Source organism: Arachis stenosperma, chromosome 6 (genome assembly GCF_014773155.1).
Source record: "Arachis stenosperma cultivar V10309 chromosome 6, arast.V10309.gnm1.PFL2, whole genome shotgun sequence".
NCBI lineage: Eukaryota > Viridiplantae > Streptophyta > Magnoliopsida > Fabales > Fabaceae > Arachis > Arachis stenosperma.
This window is the reverse complement of record NC_080382.1, coordinates 143,369,314-143,391,371: the sequence shown is the minus strand read 5'-3', so window position 1 is coordinate 143,391,371 and position 22,058 is coordinate 143,369,314. Positions and strand designations below refer to the sequence as shown.

The following is a 22,058-nucleotide window of genomic DNA, read 5'->3' as shown; positions in this document are numbered from 1 at the left end:
GCTAGTAATTAATTAAACTAATAAAACGACGACGTACTTAGCTTACTCCTCATCAATGTGATATATGATAACATTCCCTATGTACATATATAGCCTTCTTAATAAGTTTTATATATGGTTGTTACTATATATATATAGTTATATATATATATGAACAACTACTACTCAATAAGCTCAATGATATGCTTTGAGATGTTGCTCCTATTGTGAAAACATGGTTCCTAAGATCTGATATGCATCCAAGAGTTTGGCTCGAAGGTTTGTGGATTCAAATTTTAGGTGTTCATTCTCAAAGGATAGTAGCATGTTGTGTTGTGTGGCCAAACCGAGCCGGTTTTTCAGTTCCCGGTTCTCAGCTTTCAACCGGTTCAGTTGGTTCGTGAGGTTCTCTAAATGTCTCTTCTTTCTCCACCTGGACCTCCTGGCCGACTCCCGGTTTGATTGCTTGCGCCTGATTTTTCTCTCGTGGGTCGAGTAAACTGCCCGGTTCGATCCATGTGAACCGAAAGAACTAGGGCTAGCCGGGTCAAAAAAATCGGGTTGGTTAATGAGGGAAAACAACTCCTCTAGCTCAGTTGGTGTGAACATGGCCTCCCCATGACACAAAAATTGGACTTCTTCTTCGGACATTGTTGCTTCACCAAATCAATTAGCAAAGCAAAAGAAAATCAAAAGAGAGAGAGGGAAGAAAAAAACCGGTATTTTCAAAATACTAAACCGGAGAGAAGAAAGAAGGGGAAAAGGGAAGAAGTGAGGAGAAGGGGAATGCTATTTAAAGAGTGAAAAAGGTTGTAACACCCAACACATGGGGTCTACCATTTAGTAAAAGTTATTAGAAAGCTAAGGTCACATTTTCCCAAAGATAAAGGTAAATAAACTTTTTTTTTTTTTTAAAGTGGCTTTCATATGTAGTACGTATTATTATGGTAGTATCTTTATTTATTTATTTGTTTTTAACCAAACAAATGCTACATACACCACTATTCAATTTCCATGCAAAAAAAAAATAATAATAAAAAAATAAAGAATTTAACTTTAATGTAAGGTGGTATGATGGTGGGGAATTCAGATGATGAGCCACTCTTTTAATCTTTATTTATTTATTTATTATTTAGGAGAGGGTAAGATAGAGAATAATAATGGGGTCCTTTGAGAAGATTAGCTTTAGCTTAATGATGAAGGGATCAATCAAAAAAACATATTGGAAGAAAATTGGATTAGAAAGTTACCGAACACTATGACTATTAGGGTTACGCCGAAGTCGTTTTGGACACGCACATACATAGAAGGTGAAAAAGGTTGTGAAAGTTGCCACCAAAGCATTATTTAGAAAAATTTAAAATATATATTAATATAATTAAGGTTAAGGTGGACTAATGAATATTTGATACGTGGAAATTAAAAAATTGGTACCTTAGCTTATGATAGCAGCACGTACCGTAGACTTACTACTATTGTGTTGTTGGCTACAAATTAAATGAGTTCTTTTCAATTCTCCCAAACCCATGCAACCACACGTCAATATAATTAAAGGCTTCACTCACTTTGAAACATATGTGCAAACAAAACTGAATTAATAGATTATGTTAATAAAAACCAACCATGTTCATGATATCTTTTGATATCAATGAAGCTAGCTTTGATCCAATTTCAGGATAAGGATTGATTAGTAATATAATAATGTATATAATTGAGCTTTAATTTCATATGTGAATTATTCAAAGATTATGTTAATTAATTATTAACCCGTCCCGGCCTTTGCTTCTCATCAGCTTCCACCACTTGGGTGAGTTGAGTCTTGATTTATTTTTTTATTGAACAAAAAGGAATTAAAAATATATGTACTTACTAAATAAAATAATACCATTCAATATCTTCAAAATTTAAATATGGTTTAAATAAGTTTTTGAATTCCGATAAGATGTTTGTTAATTTGGTTTTAGTCTCATATAAAATGTTATATCAATATTTAATTTATCATATCAGTATTTAATATAATAAATTAACGGCATAAATTAAAATAGATCATTTTTAAATTTAATCATACAAAAAAAAAAGTTTTATATGGACCAAAACTAAAAATAAAAGAGTACATTTTTAGGACTAAAAACTTATTTAAATATTAAAATATATTTTTTTAACCAAAAATGAAGATATTAACCAATTTTTTTTGTCTACACATTAGATGATGAAAATTTTTAAATCCTTTTGAAACATACAAAGTCAAATTTTGTATTGAATTGACCGGGGCTGTTTCAAAATACTTGGATTGCGCCTAAATTACATACTCTTCTATTTGTGACCCAATTCTTTGTTTTATTTAAAAGCCTATTTCGTCCTAAAATATATTTAAAGGCCTATTTGAATTTATTAACCATATAAACCTTTTAGTTAGTTCAATGGATTTGTAAACTTTAAACAAGTCAATATAATTTTTTTTTTTTTTTGGTGAAGAAAGGGGTCAACGACCCCAACAGAAAAAAGAAAACAACAAAAGAAAAGAAAAAACATCACCTAAAGAGTCCCTCTCAATCTAAGAGAACCCATACAATCAAAAGAAAGAGCATTGAAAATATCAGGAATAGAATCTTCAATGATGTGGAGACCTAGCGGCATTGATTGCCCCTTCTTTACTAAAATGTCCGCCACTGAATTTGCTTCGCGGAGAATGTGGTTCCAATGCACCTGTTGGATGCGACTTGATAAGATTCGGATTTCTTCTACAAGTGATGCACAAGAGTGAAGGGCAGGACATCCATGTTTAATGAAGTTGATAGCATCGAGAGAGTCTGATTCCATGATAACATGGTTCCAGTTGTGGAAGATGGCCAGTTGGAGTCCTTTAATGACCCCCCATAATTCTGCATGCATAATAGAACAATTTCCAATATTACATGTGAACGCCTTTAGAAATCTGCCTAAATGATTTCGGATAACTCCGCCACAAGCAGCATTGTTGTTGATGGAAAAGTAGGAACCATCAACATTAATCTTGATTATACTTTCAGGAGGGGGTACCAACGAACAAGACACCCTATGGAGTTAGTGACTTGCTTTGGTATGATGAGGTTATGTATGGCTCTTTTAATCTCAGAGCTCCTCACTTTAATGGACTCTGCCACGGCTGCTGGGTTAGTGATAATTCCTTCAAAGATGAATTTGTTGCGGAAGTACCATAGGGAGAAAATCGCAACCCCAAAGGTGCAAGGCCACTCATTTGTCTTGGAGAGGTTGTGAATGAGCCAATCGTGTCTGCCAAGATTGTAAAACTCTTTCACTTGGTCTTTAGGTTGAAGAAATTGCCATATAAGAGAGGCAAAAGAGCAATCTCTTAGCACATGTAGACTTGTTTCCTCATTTATGTGACATCTTGGACATTGATCATTGTGTGTTAGGTGTCTTCGTTTCCTCTCTATGTTGGTCAAGATAGCATCATGCGCCACTAGCCAGATGAAGGATTTAATCCTTTCAGGTCCCTTCCAGCTCCATGCAAGCTTGAACACTCGATCATGTGACACCTGGTCATTTTGAATGGCGTGGTAGGCTGTTTTTAAGCTGAATGATCCGTCCGAAGAGGGTGCCCAGGCTATATAATTCTCCGATCTCCAAGGGGATGGTGGAACAAGGCTCATTATCTTGCTAATCACATCATCTGGCAGCCACTCCTTTAATCTGGTAACATCCCAGCCGCCTGAAACCGAAAGGACATCAGTTAGAGATATATTTAAATCGACTTCATTAATTACCTGTAATGTCTGTTGGCTCAATCTTCCAATGTTTGGGACCCAGTTATCTGTCCAGAACTTAATTTGAGAGCCATCACCAACTCTCCACACCATATTTTTTTCCACATCTTGCCAAGCTGAGCAGATCCCTTTCCAAAGGTTTGATTCACTTCGTCTTCTCTCAACTTGTGGAATAATGTCATTGCCACATTTGTATTTTGCTCTGAGAACTCTTGCCCATAAGGAATCTTTGCTTTCAATAAGTTCCCAACCAGCTTTTATCATATACGCGTGGTTTAGGTCCTTTGCATGCCGCAGTCCTAGACCTCCCGACTGTTTCGCTTTAGTTATGGTGTTCCAATTCAGCAAATGCACTTTTTTTGAGTTGTCTGTCTCACCCCAAATAAAGTTTCTGCATTTACTGTCAATGACATTACAAGTAGATATAGGTAAAATAGCAGTTTGCATTGTATATGTAGGAATAGAAGATAGAGTTGATTTCACCAGAGTAGTTCTTCCTGCGAGAGAGAGGGAAGACGATTTCCAACTGTTAAGCCTTGCATTTAGCTTGCTTTCAATCTCTTTATATGTATTTTTGGTGACCCTAGAATGAATTATTGGAACACCTAAGTACTTTCCAAGATTCTCAGTTCTTACGAATTGTAGCTTATCACTAATCTCAGTTCTAATGTTGTAACTGACATTCTTGGAGAAGAAGATCCTTGTTTTATCCTTGCTAACACGCTGTCCTGAACTAACACAAAAAGCTTCTAAGACTCTGTGGATGACATCAGCCTGCTCCATATTCGCTTCCGCAAATAGAATAAGATCATCTGCAAAGCAAAGGTGTGAAAGCACAGGGCCGTCCTTGTTGAGCCTAATAGGCTTCCAGAAATTGTTGTCAACTGCCGCTTGAATAAGGTGAGATAGCCTTTCTAGGCATAGAACAAAAATATATGGAGACATCAGATCTCCTTGGCGAATGCCTCTGGTTGGGCGAAATTCATCCAGCGTCTCTCCATTCCAAAGCAATCTCATTTTGGTGGTTGAGATGCATGAACAGATCAGCTCAATGAGATGAGAGGGGAATCCAATATCAATAAGAGTTTCTTTAATAAAACGCCATTTGAGTCTGTCGTATGCCTTTTCCAAGTCAACCTCGATAGCACATATACCACATATAGAATTCAACTTTCTAAATAAAATTAAGAAAATATTTAACCACATATTAATAATTATAATAGACTTTTTTTTACCTAAACTCTTAATCTACTTTATTTTTCAGATAAGTAAACACCAGGATCAAACTTGCGTCACTCAACAGTAAAATTTTTAATTAATATTATGTTGACCTCATTTACCCGGCCCCTAGTTGAAATTGGAATATACATAAATGAGGCTTGCTATCTTATCTTAAACGAAAAGTACGAGGAGATAATGGAATATTTGTACAATGTGTACAATGGATTGGAGGTTTATGGAGTATTAAAGATATAATCATTAGTGTTATCTTTTTTCATTAGCTGAAACTTTTGGGATAAATGGTATCATGACATAGTATTAGAGCGCTAGATCCGAAAGGTAAAGAGTTTGATGTGAATCCCAAAATCAGTTTAAATTTTTGGGAAGATGTTTATTATTCCTAGTACTCGAATGACTATTCTAGATAATATGAGGGATGTTCATTTTGTAATTCTATAATCCATTGTACACATTGTACAAATAGTTCATTGTCTTCCTAACGAGACTCTATCTTAAAACACATCATTCATCGTTATGAATTATAATTAGGTGATTTAATTTATCTCAAGTAAACATGTACTAGAGAATTGACTAAAGAAAAATATATTTTATTTAAGCAATACTACATTAATGAATTGACAAACATTTTTTTATTATCAAATTGCAAGGATATTTATTTGATGATAATATATATGAACACTTCTCTTGGGGAAAAAAAATGATAACTCAGTTTGATATTTCTTTTCTATTTTTAAAAGCTGAATTGTGACCTTAACTTTAAATCTTTTAATTTTATGATTTTATTATTAAGTAAAAGTTATAGGTATATATGATAAGATTACAACGTCACAAAAACACTATTAAAATTAAAAGAAGACAACAAAAAAGGCTATTTATGATTTTTATTTAAAGATTTATTGAAGATTAATAAGTTAGTGTGTATATAAGACGGAATTCAAATTTTCCATACTTAACTTGTTTAAGTAATGAAAAAACTAACTATTCGACTAACTCAAATTGGTTAATAGTGAAATTATTTATATTGTTAGAATTGCTAAGGAGTTGGAAAAAATGGGATAAACATTGCTACTAAGTCATTGTTAAACAATGTGTAAATATTCAATGGGTTAACGTAAAAAATAAGTGAGTTCATAAGTATATAGTGGTTTTAAGTTTTAACATTGTCAATTACAAGTTTCTGAAAATTGAACCGGCATAACAGTATTTTTATTTTTATTTTTTTTGGGTCTATCTTAAACTTATTAGCAAGCACTAAAGTTAGATATCAATCCAATCGTCCCACGTGACTTATACCAAATTAAACAAAGATATACTACCGTCCTGCAAATTAAATAAAAGTGAATGATCGTGAAAATGGAAAAGCACTTATCAATTAACATAAAGCAAAATTAGTGGAGCAACCAAAATGCAATTATTATTATTGCTTCATTTCAATCGTCCCTATGTATTGTTATGTTGATTTGACTCACTAAGTATAAATCAATTTGGGTTTGTCGAGTAGTTAGCTCACTCTTAAGTAAGTGTTGGAACTTTAAATTTCGCTTTATACATGCAGCAATTCATTTATCAGTAGTAGACTCTTAAATAAAGCTCTGATCCGCGACGAATTAGTTTTGAACCTGTCGAGTTAAAAAATACCGTAGACAACCAAACCAAAAAAACTCAATTAGAATCAGCCTATGTCATGTGTTATTCTTAAATAGCACTCCTTTTCCTAGGTAATAACTTATATGAACTAGCTTGAATAATATTACTAATGTTTGACTGATATCATATCTCGTTAAAGGTATGATATGCATTATTATTTATACAATCACTATCTCATAATATAAGCCTATTTGTTTCTAGAAGATTTTTACGCATTAAGTATTTAGTTAAGTTTTTTGCATATTATAGCTTATATATACTTAAAAATCAACGTAATATATATTAGTTTAGTTTATTAAAAAAAAAACTTCAGTTACATGTTTATTAATGTTTGATTTAATTTTGGTAACTTTTGACAAAAATTATCTTCGCTCATAATTTAATCATGTTTTTTTTTTTGGTGACTATAATTTAATCATGGTTGAATCGATAAGATATACATCTTATAAAAGAAAAAATATGAACAATGTAACTTAACTTTACTTAAATTAGTACAAATATGATTTTATCCAAACTTAAAAAGAGTGAAAGGAATATTGTAGCTAGCTAGGGTGGTTTTCTTAGTTGAGTATTGAAAGTAGGGTTATAGGGACAGTTTTGTTTTAGTGATGGAGATGGTTCCCCGGGACAATTAGCAAAATAATATAGCGGCTCTGAGTGGAGGATAACATGCCATTCTAGTAGTGAAATTTGATTAATTTAGTGAAATAACAAAAAAAAAAAAAGGGTTTCAGCAACCACTTCTTTTTAGCAGGAGCCAAAGTAGTTTGCATGTGCTACAAGCAAAATTGTCTCTATGTTTAGTTTTTTATTTTTTTTTACGATATTTTTTAATCCGACAGATTAAGAACTAATTCGTTGCAGATCTGAGCTTCATTTAAAGGTTTATTGCTAGCCAATAAATTATTGAATATACAAAATAAATTCAAATTTCTGACACTTATTTAAGCAAACACATGAATTGACTATTCGACCAATTTAAATTAGTTGTATTTAGTCTTGTTTAAGTTCGTTTGATTCTTACCTTCTGACACCCTTGAATGGTTAATTATAAATAATGGACTTGACTATTATATAAGTTGTAGTGGTTATTTTATGTTGGTTTACTGGCTGAGATAAAATAGAAATATAGGGGCACTGAAACAGAGAGAAAATTTATTTTCTTTTTAAATTATTTTTCGTTTTTAGTAGACAAAAATAACTGGACACAATACAATATTTGTCTATTTTTTTTAAACAGATTTATATACCTTTTAATGTCTTTCTCTCAACTATATATGTAATAAAAACAATCTTAATAAAAATAGCTAGAAATAAAACTAGAATTTTATGTTTATTTTCTTAAATAGTATATTGTCAAAATATAAATGACATGGTAATATGCCATTAAATAACTTTTGGATTTATAAATGAGTCCCAATGATTTATATTATCCAACCACATTACGGTTCATGTAAAAGAATATCATTATTTTAACTTGTTTTTCTAACCGCGTAGCAGGCTCTCTAAACATAATAATAGAGGGTAAAAAAAATAAATTAAATATTATCTTGATCTCTTCAATATTTAAGCTGAATTTTAATTTGATTTTTAATATTTTAAATATTTTATTTTAATCTTAAAAGAATTTCATACGGGTTTAATATTATTATACAGTTAAATTTGACACAAATAATTTATATATTAAAGAGCTAATAGTATTCAATTTCAGTATAAATAAAATCGACATACCAACAATATCAACAATATAAAAGTTTTTCTTTGATTTTAGACCATTAATGATAGATTGTTAGGATTTGAAATTTATACAAAAATAAAATCGTAAAAAGGAAGTATTATAAAAACATTTTAGTTATGTTTTCTGTAACACATGAAAAAAATATAACTTAATTAGTAATAATATTATTACAACTCTGCTAAACAACCAACAAAAGTCTAACTAACAGCAAACTAACAAATATTTTTAAATTATACTCCATATTAATTAATTGTCATTAATTAATAATTATTTAAATTTTATTTAAAAAAATATAAAATTAATTATTATTAATTACAGTTATTTAAAGTTAGTTGATTATGAACTATTTACCTATATTTTTTCATGTTATTAACGTTTATGTAACTCGCTTACGTTAACTATTCGTATTAAATTTAATCATTAAAGACTAAAAACATATGACAATATTAAACTGTTTAAAAATTTTTGAGATAAAAATATAATTTTAAAATATTAAAGACTAAATTAATCCCAAGTTTAAAAAAAAAAAAACTAAAATCGTGCTTTATTAAAAAAAATGGAAGTCCCACACATGGGTGTATGTAGAAGTGATCAGAAAGAGATGTTTCTTAAATATGAAGTATATACCATTGCTTTCCATTTTTGTTTAATCTTTTTTTCTTCCTATAAATATTTATGACGTGAAATCATTGTTTGATCAACAAAAGTACTGGTTCATGGTTCCAATACCTGAGATTTAAAAATTTATATAAAAATTAAATGTAAACGAAATTCGCAAGCAAGTCGTTGTAGTATAGTGGTGAGTATTCCCGCCTGTCACGCGGGTGACCCGGGTTCGATCCCCGGCAACGGCGCATTACATTTTTCGGTACTTTTGTGGGCTCAGAAATCTGATGGACAGATATTATGAGTAACGAGAAACAAAAACAGACAGAATTTCTAGGCCCAAGAAAGAGGAATAACACTGTTAATGATTCAACCAGGCCCATTAAAAAGCTGGGACAAGTGCTAACTGCTATTTTTAGAGTGCATTTTCATTTTTTATTTTTATTTTTAATGTTTTTTATTTTCTAAAATTTTATGAAAATAATAAAAATAATAAAATCTTATTTTCTCCTTCATGTTTTTATTTTTTATAAAATTTAAAAAATAAAAAATACTAAAAATAAGAATACAAACCAAACGTACCCTTAATTTTTTATTTCCATACTAAGAAATTTTTCTTCGCATGCATCAAATATATTGCTAAATTCTAAAAAAATTAAGGACTAATATAATAATAATACATAATAACTAAAATTTAATGATAGAATTTTGTATCTGCATTGTTTATATTAAAGTTTCTTCTTATTAAGTTATTATTGAATTAATTTTAAATTTTTTTAAAAATTAACTGTAAAAAATAAATTTAATGTAAAATAAAAGTTTTTGAAATAAAATTGAAGTTTTAGAATAGAAGTAAAACAAAAATAAATTTTAAAATTTTAATAAAAAATTAATAATAAAAAATATATTTTATATTTATTTATTTTGGTAAAGTAAGGGGTTATAGGCCCATATACTTTACATTTAAATTTATGTGGAGTAAATCCTTAAAATAATACATGAGATTGACGTTATGCATCAAAATCATTTCTGTGATTCTAATTGCACCAATTATGTTTTTGAAATTGAAAAAATTGCATCATATTAGTTATTGATCCATTTTTCATTAACGATGTGGCTTGATGATATGACCATTGGTGACACGTGTCACCTCATAATTTGGTCACATATAACGGCATGATGATGTGTTAGTTAACGACACGTGGCATGCTGACGTGGATGATTATGCCACGTGTCATAATGCTATTTTGTCACGTGTCACAATATTATTTGTCCACATGTCATCCACTATATCATCATTACATATGTATCAAATTGGTCATTTACTTTGCATCAAATGACTCATTTTAATTCCTGAAATTGAATATCGTACACTAAATTAGTCCCTTCATCAGTTTGTTCTCTTTTTTTTTTATAAATTCAAAATTTTTAATATCTTTAAATACACTAATTTTAATTTTATGCTTTCACAAGTTATTTAAATACGAGTATTTTTATAAAATATTTTAAAAATTGTAGTTTTAATTATACAATTTTTTTATAATATTTTATTAAAAAAATTATACGAGATATTGATATTAATTTAGTAAAGAGTGTTATTTAAGAGTATAATAATATTTTTTAATATAAATTTTTTAATATTTAACACCTTAATAAATATTTTAAGAATATTTGATAAGGCATTTGTTAATTAATATAAATTCATTATTCTCATCTGTTTTAAGGATGTTTGATTCTCCATATAATTGACTTCTCACTAAATTAATAAGATAGATTTATACTGTCGATTATAATAATTCATTTTATCTATAACTTAGCTAGGCATCTTTTTCATATATTACACTATTAATTAATGTAAGCATTTATTGTAATCATGTCTTGAATAGTATTAAAACAGATACAAATAAATACAAGAGATAATAATAAAATTTTGGATTTAGCTAACATGTGCTCTAATGATACAAGTTAAAATTATTAATTAAAAAATTCATTATAAAAAATTGTATAATAAAAAATTAAAATTAGTGTATCAAAAACTATTGAGAGTTTTAAATTTTACAAAAAAAAAAATGAGAACAAACTGATAAAATGATTAATTTGGTGCACGATATTTAATTTCAATGACTAAAATGAGTTATTTGATGCAAAGTAAGGGACCAATTTGGTGCATATATAATGATAACATAGTGGATGACACGTGAACAAATAACATTGTGACACGTGGGAAAATAGCACTATGAAACATGGCATAACTATCAACGTCAGCATGTCACGTTTCGATAACTAACATGTCATCATACTGTTACATGTGGCCAAACCATGAGGTGACACGTGTCATCAAAGGCTCACGTCATCAAGCTATGTCAGTGCGTCATTAACGAAAAATGGATCAGGACTAATATGGTACAATTTTTTCTAATTTCTAGAACGTAATTAGTGCAATTAAAATTTCAAGAACAATTTTAATGCACAACATCAATCTCAGAACCATTTTAAAAATTTATTCACTCTTGTGTAATGAGTATTTGAGGGTATCTAATCTATTCTTTAAAAAAAAAAAAAAAAAACTTATGTGTAACCAATTAAAGTGTTTGGGACTGGAAAGGGATGGTGTTGCTATCGTACAAGGCATGTTAGAGAGTCAAAAAAAAAAAAAAAAGGGAAAACAAAATAGAAAGAAAGTGAAGATGAGCATGGCCCAAATATATATAGTATATACATCATCATTGTTGAACATTTTGGGATATGCATGGGACCGTTTACACTGTTCCTTTTGTTGTTTTTTATATGTATATTTCAAGGCAATCTAAGTACTTATTCTATCCCTTTAATAACAATAACACAAAGCTCTGAATTTATTTGTAATAAATTAATTCTTAATTTATTAAAATAAAAGATATTATAAAAAAAATAATTACTGAGATCACTAATTATTATTAAAAAAATTTATTGAAATTAAGTATTACAGGATAATAATATTAAAAAAATAAAAAATAATCAGAATTTATTTTATTTATTATTTATTAATTATCATAATTAATAATTAATAAATAATAAATAAAATAAATTATGATTCTTTTTGTCTAATTTATTTTGGTTATTAAATATTTTCGATTATAAAATACTTGATTAATTGTATTAATATCTTAGTTAATAATATTAGAAAAACAAAAAAAAATTTATTTTATTTAATATTAATTAATTATTACGAAATTTTGATTATTTTTAACTATTTTTTTATTATTAAACATTTCCATATCCCAATAATAATATTTACAAAAAGACTAAAAATAGTCCAAAATTTATTTTTATTAACTTTTTTATTACAAAACACATATTTATACTTCTTCTTCTTATACTATTTTTTCGTCGTGACAAATAGTAATAATTGAATAAGATATGCATTAATTTCATTAATAATAATAATAGAAAGTACATTTATAATAATCAAATTGTTTTACAAACATATTTTCCCCTATTTACTATTAGAAATTTTATTAATTCTGGTGAATTTTCTTTATTATTTTCAGCCTATTATGCATGTAATTTTTTTAATCTATTTTTTTCTTTTCTTGTTCCATGTAGTGAAAATAGTTAAAATATCTTTAATTTAATATCTATAATTTTATACAGAATATTTATAATTTCACACAAATAACTTTTATAATTTTATACTCATAATATTTATATATTCATACATATAAATATTCATAATTAACAGATTTTTACCATTAATATTTTTCAATTTTAAAATATATATTTTTCGAATTATCTCACATATGTATCAATAGATTATAATTTTAAATTATTTTAATATTTGTTAGTTGATATTTATATATATATATATATATATATTAATTTTAATTTGATGAGTTAATAATTATATTTAATAATTTATTTTTATAATTTTTTTTTTACTAAACCAGCAGGGGCTAAGCCCAAGAAAAGAAAACAAAAAACTAGTTGGAGGGGTTAGTACCCGTGTTTACATCTTTTAAAAGGAGATCTTTCAACCAAGTTAGGTTGGTCTAGTGGTTAGCTCACTAGTTCGTTTAAGCAAGTCTTGGGGGTTCGAATCCCGCCTTGTGCATGCAGCAACCCATTGACGACAGATTAGTCCTTAGTCTGCCAGGTTGGGAGATACTGTGAGAAACCAAAAAAAAAGGAGATCTTTCATCTCTTATGTGTGTGCATGACTTTGATCTCCCAAGACTTATCTTTTAGTTTCTGAATTTCTCTAACCAAGGAGTTATAATTTTGGCTTTTCCTTCCTTTACTTATTTCTTTGTAAACCTCCAACGAATGAATCTCAATAATAATTCTCCTCATCCCCAAATCCCATGCCATGTTGAGAGCATGAAAGACACCTCATAGTTCTGCTTGAAAAGCGTGACGGTTCCCAAATTTGCCATAAATCCTCCTACCCAATCACCTTCATTATTTTTATAATTTTAGTCTAATGTATATTAAACTTCAGGCTAAAGGGGAGAAACAACTACTTCAGAAAGGAGGCCTGGACTAGAAGCTAGCTAGGCTCAAAAGAATATTTGTCCAAAATAATTTCAAGATGGACGATAATTTTGCGATGTAACGGTCGTGTATTACACACAAGACTACTTCATCACAAAGCCCTTCATTCATCCTTAGACTTGGAGCGAACACTCTTGGGCTCAACTTCTCAAAGTTCTTCATTCATCTTCGAATTAACTTGAGGCAAACACTTTTGTGGCCCAACTTCCGGCCCATTTCTCCTTTCCCATTTATTTATTTATTTATTTTTATTTAATTAATGTCTTTTTTTTATTTCTCTCTTTTCTTTTCTTTTTTTTGTCTTACAGAACATACACACTCTCACTCTCATCACTACACTAGTATGAGGTTTATATTCTTTTTCCTGAGTTTAACCCAGAATTCGAACCCTATGCAATTTTATATTATTTTCTTTGAACTATGAATAAATAAGACAAAAAAAAAAACTCTTAATAAATGGACCAGTACTTTTCTATCTCTAGTGAATAGGTTACCTGAGAAGTTCATATTTTGGACCTATATTTTGAAAATGGACTTATGTTTGTGTGACCTCATAATTGAGACATAGTTAGATCTCGTTTTTGTCGTTTAAATCAGTTGATAATTAATGAAAGTTTATATTTATTTGGAGCTTCAAATTTACAAAATTTAAATATATATATTGTTCATACCCTGGCCCAATGTTAAGGGCCCAGGTCCAATCGAAAGGCCTGATCCATTGGATTAAGCCTAGCAAAGCACCCACCTCCACTCACGAGGTCGGTGTCCACCCCGACTTGGTACGAAGAAGTCGGTTGTGAGATTAGCTGGCAGGTAAACACCCATTCAAATGAGTAACCGCCCCTAAAATCTCTCTAACCACTTCCTAAAGCCATATCTTAACCTCCCTAAGATAGTGGGACGGTTATTATCCTAAAGATACGGCACTACTCCAACGGTGGTTATTGGCTCACCACTATAAGTACACTGACACACCTCAGGTATTCCTAAGTCCAATACTCTCTAAGACCTGCTTACACCCTTGCTAACTTAGGCATCGGAGTGTCCTTGCAGGTACCACCCCCCATTCACACGCGAGCACAAGTCGGACGGAGCCTCCCGAGTTGCGGATAAACCTAGAGTTCTCCTCCACTATACACTTGGGCCGCCAAACGCCATCCATTGGACTAATCTCCGGTTACCTACCGTAACATTGGCGCCGTTGCCGGGGACCCGCGAGATCATCCTTCGATGGCAGAAAGATCCCATGAAGAAGGCCATGTCGAAACAGATTCGGAACAAGAGAATCTAGACATGGGCAATGACAATGAAGACACAGCCCAACATCAGGACAATGATCAACACAGAGAGGGTACCTCTGGAGTAAAGAATCCGAAGGTAAACTCCTCAGACGGGCGTGAATCAGAAAAAGGTGGACCATCCCATATGACTGAACTAATGGGGTTGGTCCATAGCCGCCTAGAACAACTGGAGCAAGAGCGGGAGAAACAAAAGGAAACCGAAAGGTACCTTAAAGAGGAGATGGAACGGCGAAAAGAGTTAGAAAGAAAACTCTTACAGCTAGAATCCTCCCTCAAGAACTCCCGCGATGAAGGGGAAGATCAACTCCCAGACGGAGAAGATCCTTTCAGCGAGGACATAATGAGGGCAAAAGTTCCAAGGAACTTCAAAAGCCCTGACATGGACCTCTACGATGGGACTACGGACCCAAAGCATCATCTTAGCAACTTCAAAAGTCGGATGTATTTAGCTGATGCCTCCGACGCTACGAGATGCAAGGCTTTCCCGACCACTTTATCGAAAGCAGCGATGAAGTGGTTCGATAGCCTCCCCCCGAGATCCATCACCAGCTTTGAAGACCTCTCAAGGAAATTCTTGATGAGATTCTCAATTCAGAAAGACAAAGTAAAGCATGCGCCGAGCCTCCTGGGAGTAAAACAGGAGGTCGGAGAGTCTCTACGAGCCTACATGGAAAGGTTCAACAAGGCATGTTTAGAGATCCAAGACCTGCCCACGGAGGCAGTAATAATGGGGTTAGTCAATGGACTTAGAGAAGGTCCCTTCTCACAGTCTATATCTAAAAGACACCCCGTTTCTCTAAGTGATGTACAAGAAAGGGCCGAGAAGTACATCAACATGGAAGAGAATGCAAAATTAAGAGACCTGAGTTCACGACCTGGACCTACTTCCTCCTCTAGGGAGAGAGAAAGGGAAGGTAAGAAGAAGGAAGAACTCGGTCTCGAGAGGCCCAGGAAGTATCACTCTTATACTCCTCTAAAGACTTCTATAGTGGACGTATACAGAGAAATTTGCAACACTGAAAGGCTGCCACCCCCAAGACCTATTAAAAATAAAAAAGGGGGAAGTCGCGGCGAATACTGTGAGTACCATAAAGTATATGGTCACTCCACCAACGACTGTTACGACCTCAGAAATGTGATAGAAAAGCTGGCTAGAGAAGGTCGGCTTGACAGATATCTCATGGAGAGGTCGGACACCCATGGAAAAAGAAAGCGAGACGATATGGACAGGAGAGACCCTCCACCACAGACCCCTGAGAGACACATCCACATGATCTCAGGAGGATTTGCGGGAGGTGGAGTCACCAAATCTTCTCGCAAAAGACATCTGAAGAGAGTCTATCAGGTCGGGGATGAGACACCCGACCTCCCCACTATCTCATTTACAAAAGAAGATGGGCAAGGGATAGTACCCGGGCATGATGATCCCGTGGTGATAACTATGATCCTAGCTAATGCCCATCTCCACAGAACCCTAGTAGACCAAGGAAGCTCGGCGGACATCCTTTTCAAGCCCGCCTTCGACAAGCTAGGGTTAGACGAAAAAGAGTTGAAAGCTTACCCCGACACCCTATACGGATTAGGGGACACGCCAATAAAGCCACTGGGATTTTTACCCCTTCACACTACCTTTGGAAAGGGGGAAAAATCAAGGACTCTGAGCATAGACTTTATAGTCATCGATGAAGGGTCAGCCTACAATGCCTTAATTGGCAGAACTACCCTTAATCGACTCGGAGCGGTGGTATCAACCCCTCACCTCTGCATGAAATTCCCGACTCCTGGAGGAATAGCAACGGTGAGGGGAGATCAGAAATTGGCGAGAAAGTGCTATAACGAAAGCCTAAATCTGAGAGGGAAGGGCAAAGAAGTCCACACCATAGAATTAGGTGGTGCCAGGACCAGAAAAGAGCTACGACCTCAGCCGGGAGGAAAAACCGAGGAGATACAAGTCGGTGAGGAGGAAGGAAAAAACACCTACATAGGAGCCAACCTGGGGCAAGCCCTGAAACAAAGGTTGGGTGAACTCCTAAGAGCTAATTCCGACCTCTTCGCCTGGAAGGCTTCCGACATGCCTGGGATTGATCCCGAGCTCATGTCCCATAGGCTCTCGGTTTACCCAGGGTCCCGACCTGTACAGCAAAGAAGACGCAAACTCGGCCCCGAGAGAGCCTCCATAGTGGAAGAACAAGTACAGGCGCTCCTGGAAGCCGGCTTTATCAGAGAGGTCAAATACCCAACATGGCTAGCCAATGTAGTGCTAGTCAAAAAACAAAATGGTAAATGGAGAATGTGCGTCGACTATACCGACTTGAATAAGGCGTGTCCTAAGGACCCCTATCCTCTACCGAGTATTGACACCCTGGTAGACTCCAGCTCAGGGTATCAATACCTATCATTCATGGACGCGGGATATAACCAAATCCCGATGCATGAACCCGACCAGGAGAAAACATCGTTCATCACACCAAAGGCCAACTATTGCTACGTGGTCATGCCATTCGGGCTAAAAAATGCAGGAGCCACGTACCAAAGGCTGATGAACAAAGTGTTTTCCTCCCATTTAGGGAGCCTAATGGAGGTATACGTCGACGACATGTTAGTGAAAACCAAGCAAGAAGTCGACCTCTTAACCGACCTCTCACAAGTCTTCGACACTATAAGGTTGCATGGGATGAGATTAAATCCCGCAAAATGCGCCTTCACAGTAGAAGCAGGGAAATTTCTAGGCTTCATGCTAACACAAAGAGGGATTGAGGCTAATCCCGACAAATGCAGAGCCATCCTAGAAATGAAAAGTCCGACTTGTTTGAGAGAGGTTCAACAGCTCAATGGCCGACTTGCCGCCCTCTCCAGGTTTTTGGCAGGATCGGCACTAAAATCCCTTCCCCTATTCTCCCTATTAAGGAAGGGATGCCAGTTTGAATGGACTCCGGAATGTGAGGAGGCGTTCCAAGAGTTCAAAAAATTCCTAAGCCAACCTCCTATATTAACTCGACCAATACTGGGAAAAGACCTCGTCCTATACCTATCCGTTGCAAACAAGGCTGTCTCATCAGCCCTGATCAGAGAAGACGAGGTCGGACAACACCCGGTCTATTTCACCAGTAAGGTTCTACAAGGTCCTGAGCTAAGGTACCACAAACTAGAGAAGTTTGCTTACTCCTTAGTGATAGCCTCACGAAGGCTACGACCCTACTTTCAGGCTCACACAATAAGAGTCCGTACGAACCAACCCATGAAGCAAATCCTTCAAAAGACGGATGTTGCGGGGAGAATGGTTCAATGGGCAATAGAGCTCTCCGATTTTGATTTGAGATACGAAACTCGGACGGCAATTAAAGCCCAATGCCTCGCCGACTTCATTGCGGAATACGCAGGTGAACAAGAGGAAAAACCGACTACATGGGAACTCTATGTAGACGGATCCTCCAACAAGACGGGAAGCGGCGCAGGCATAATATTGGTAGATGGAAAAGGAACCCAGATAGAGGTCTCCTTGAAATTTGAATTTCCGGCTTCAAACAATCAAGCAGAATATGAGGCCTTGATTGCCGGATTAAAATTAGCAGAAGAAGTTGGCGCTGAAAAAGTGATGATCTACAGCGACTCACAAGTGGTGACCTCCCAGATCAGTGGAGAGTATCAGGCAAAGGACCCCAATATGAAGAAATACTTGGAAAAAACCCTGGAACACCTCGGGCACTTTGCGGAAACCGAGATTAAGCATATAACTCGGGATCTAAATAGCAGAGCTGACGCCCTATCCAAGTTAGCAAGTACTAAACCCGGAGGGAACAACAAAAGCCTGATCCAAGAAACCCTCCAAGAACCCTCGGTATCAAAAACAGAAGACGAACAGAAGGTACTTGAGGTAGTCGGTCTAAACCTCGGATGGATGAATCCCTTAGTCGAATACCTAAAATTCGACATCCTCCCCAAAGAGGAGAAAGAGGCTAAAAGGATCCGAAGGTGTTGGAGGAAGTACATAGTGGGATCTGCGGAAATCATCTCGGAGCAAGGTCGCTGGCCAGGAAAATAATCCGAGCAGGATTCTATTGGCCGACCTTGCAGAAAGATGCCACAGACTTTGTGAAAAAATGCCAGCCATGCCAGATGCATGCAAATTTCCACGTGGCTCCACCAGAAGAGCTAATCAGTATAACTTCGCCCTGGCCTTTCGCAAAATGGGGAATGGATTTGTTAGGACCTTTTCCCCAAGCACCAGGGCAAGTCAAATACTTGATTGTGGGAATAGACTATTTCACGAAGTGGATAGAAGCAGAACCATTAGCCACTATCACCGCTCAAAGAAGTCGCAGGTTCCTCTACAAAAACATCATCACAAGGTACGGAATACCTTATTCCATAACCACAGACAATGGAACCCAATTCACCGACGCCACCTTTAGAAGCCTGGTAGCTAGTATGAAAATCAAACATCAATTCACCTCGGTAGAACACCCACAAGCCAATGGGCAAGCCGAGGCAGCTAACAAAGTCATACTGGCAGGCTTGAAGAAGAGACTACAGGAAGCGAAGGGGGCTTGGGCTGAAGAGCTCCCTCAAGTATTGTGGGCTTATAGGACGACCCCCCAATCCGCCACAGGAGAAACACCCTTCCGACTAGTCTATGGGGTAGAAGCCATGATTCCCATAGAAATCAATGAGCAAAGCCCAAGGGTAATTCTCCACGATGAGGTCGGAAATGTACAGGGGCACAAAGAGGAACTCGACTTGCTCCCCGAAGTCCGAGAGAACGCCCAGATAAGGGAAGCGGCATTAAAGCAAAGGATGACTACTAGATACAACAAAAAAGTCATTCGAAGAACATTTGCCGTAGATGACTTGGTCTTAATCAGAAACGACATTGGAGTCAACAAATCGGGAGATGGAAAGCTCGCCGCAAATTGGAAAGGGCCATACAAAATCAAAGAAGTGTTAGGGAAAGGTTACTATAAAGTAACCGACCTGGATGGCACTGAGTTACCCAGGTCGTGGCATGCTTGTAATATGAAAAGGTACTACAGTTAAAAGCGAACTCTACTCCCTGATGTACTCTTTTCCCAGCTTCGTGATTTTTTCCCAAAGAAGGGTTTTTTCTGGAGAGGGGTTTTTAACGAGGCATCATAGTAGAGGCTAAGGGAAAATATACTGTCAAGACCCTTAGTAGCACAAAGGTACCTTCCCGATTAATAAAGATCTTTTTCATTACTATATTTCTCTTAAATATCCTTCTCTATATTTATAAGTCTTTCTACGAAACGCACCGACTTAAGCTCGACAAAGCGTGAAAATCCCATGAACCGACCTAACATGGTCGTCAGGATGAAACGACGAGGTACAAGTCGGTGTAAAGAGGTTATACGAGTTGATCGCATTAAACTCGGGAATTATCCGACTCTTAAGTCGAAAGGAGCCCGAGTAACGCAAACTCGACAGAACTCTGAGTAAAAGGAAACCGAGTTCCGAGTAGATGAAAAGCGCATCACAAAAATAACCTAAGTCATAAAAACTCACTAAAGCAAAAGTTGAGTATAAAGGATAACAAAAGAGATATGAGAACCTGAGAAAGTTTAAAGTTTGCATACAAGCCTTCGCACGGAAAAGGCTCAAGAAAACAATGCAAGCCAACAAAAGGTTTTTCCGAAAAGATCAAACATACCAAAATAGAAAAAAGCATGCACACGCGCAAAGTAACTTAAACCCTTATCCAAAAAAGGGGCGCCTACTCTGATTAGAAAACCCTTATCCAAAAAGGGCATTTATTTTGTTTAAAAACCCTTATCCAAAAAAGGGCAACGAACAGAATATTTTGTTTACGGCCTTAAAAGGCCAGAAGGAAATTGTTCACAAACCACCAGTAAATAAATAGAAGTTTAAAAAAGAGGGGACCCACAGACCGGGCCCCCATATAGCCACAATGATAAAAAGTCATTTTTTGGACAGAATAGAGGAATCGCCACCACCAGGAGGAACACCACCAGGAGGAACACCACCAGGACCGGGAGGAGGAACGGAAGAAGAACCGGAGGCATCTGTAGGACGAGGAGGAGACTCGATAATTCTCTGTCCCCGAGTCTTCAGGTCTGACTCGGAAATGACCTCGGGGACGGGAGGATCAACGATGGCACCGTCAATAACTACCTTGTCGGGATGGAGCGGAGAAAGGTCCAAGTCGGGAGCGATAACTCTGACTTGTTCCAAGAAAATCCTCCAAGACTCCTCGGCACCATCGGCGATAGAGTCCTCCAACTCGGCATATGCGTTCCGAGAATTCAGCAAGTCCTTCCTCACGGCCACAATATCTTGAAATAAGCTGTGGTAGCTGTCTTGCGCCGTCTTCCTCAGATTAGCCTCCAAGGTACATTGGGCCCGTAGCTTACCCTCCTCCTCCTTCAGGTGATCCCTCTCCTTCCTCAACCTATCTCTCTCCTCTTTCAGCTCCTTTTCATGTTTTTCAAAAATACGAAGTCTCCCCTCCAACTCCTCAACCCTCGAGGTTGCACCCAAGGAGCTAAGGGGAGCCTTCTCAAAAATGTCCAAAAGCTTGCCACAAACACCCGCCGTCCTAAAACTCTCCTCGGCCATGGTGGTAAGGTGGTTCCGAACAGAAACATCATCCATATGTATAAAAGGATAGATGTTCTTTCGGACGAATGCCATAGCATCCGCCTTAACCCCACCATCGAAGGAAGACGAGCCAGACTCTGAAGTCTTGCGCTTCTTCTTCTCGGGTTCGGAGAGAATTTGGGCAGAGGGGGGTGGTCGGGGCAAGCTCGAGGAAGAAAGAACAATAGGTTGAGTAGGAGTGCCAGTGTTCTTAGGAGGAGGAGGGGGAGGGGGAGGAGAGATGACTACTCCGGACCTAGCCCGGGACTTCGCCTTAGCCTCCCGGACCCTTTGGTAGGCCTCCTGAGCATTCTTTTTTGCCATATCTACAAAAGAAAACAAATAACAACCGAGTTACAAGTCGGTAAAATGTAAGTCAACAACTCGTCGGCAAAATGTAAGTCGGCGGAAACATTTCGGAAATAAAGAATGCATGCACTACCTATTTGAGATTGAACGAAGGTCGGTGTACCCTGGAGAATTTTCCTGGTATCCAAGTATGGGGACTTCCCCCACGCTTCTCGGAAAAACCCTACAATGGCCGCCTCCACCTCGTCTAGGTCATCTAGACCAATCTTTTCACAAGGGGTGGCTGGCAGCCAGTAAAGGGGAAAGCGAGGGGAGGAATGCTCATCC

At 35.6% G+C, this 22,058-nt stretch overlaps 1 protein-coding gene and 1 non-coding gene across 2 annotated transcripts; one reads left to right on the top strand and one right to left on the bottom strand.

The window, feature by feature from the left end:
• Positions 1-9,155: 9,155 nt before the first annotated feature.
• TRNAD-GUC (transfer RNA aspartic acid (anticodon GUC)) lies at positions 9,156-9,227 on the top strand. Its single transcript has one exon. It is a non-coding gene; the product is annotated as a tRNA-Asp (tRNA).
• Positions 9,228-20,744: 11,517 nt separating this feature from the next.
• On the bottom strand, positions 20,745-21,746 carry LOC130934895 (uncharacterized). The gene is made up of 2 exons (XM_057864418.1): positions 21,492-21,746; positions 20,745-20,957 (listed from the first exon to the last, which is right to left on the bottom strand). Exons 1-2 carry the CDS (start codon positions 21,744-21,746, stop codon positions 20,745-20,747), a joined length of 468 nt encoding a protein of 155 aa, XP_057720401.1.
• Between the last annotated feature and the right edge of the window lie 312 nt (positions 21,747-22,058).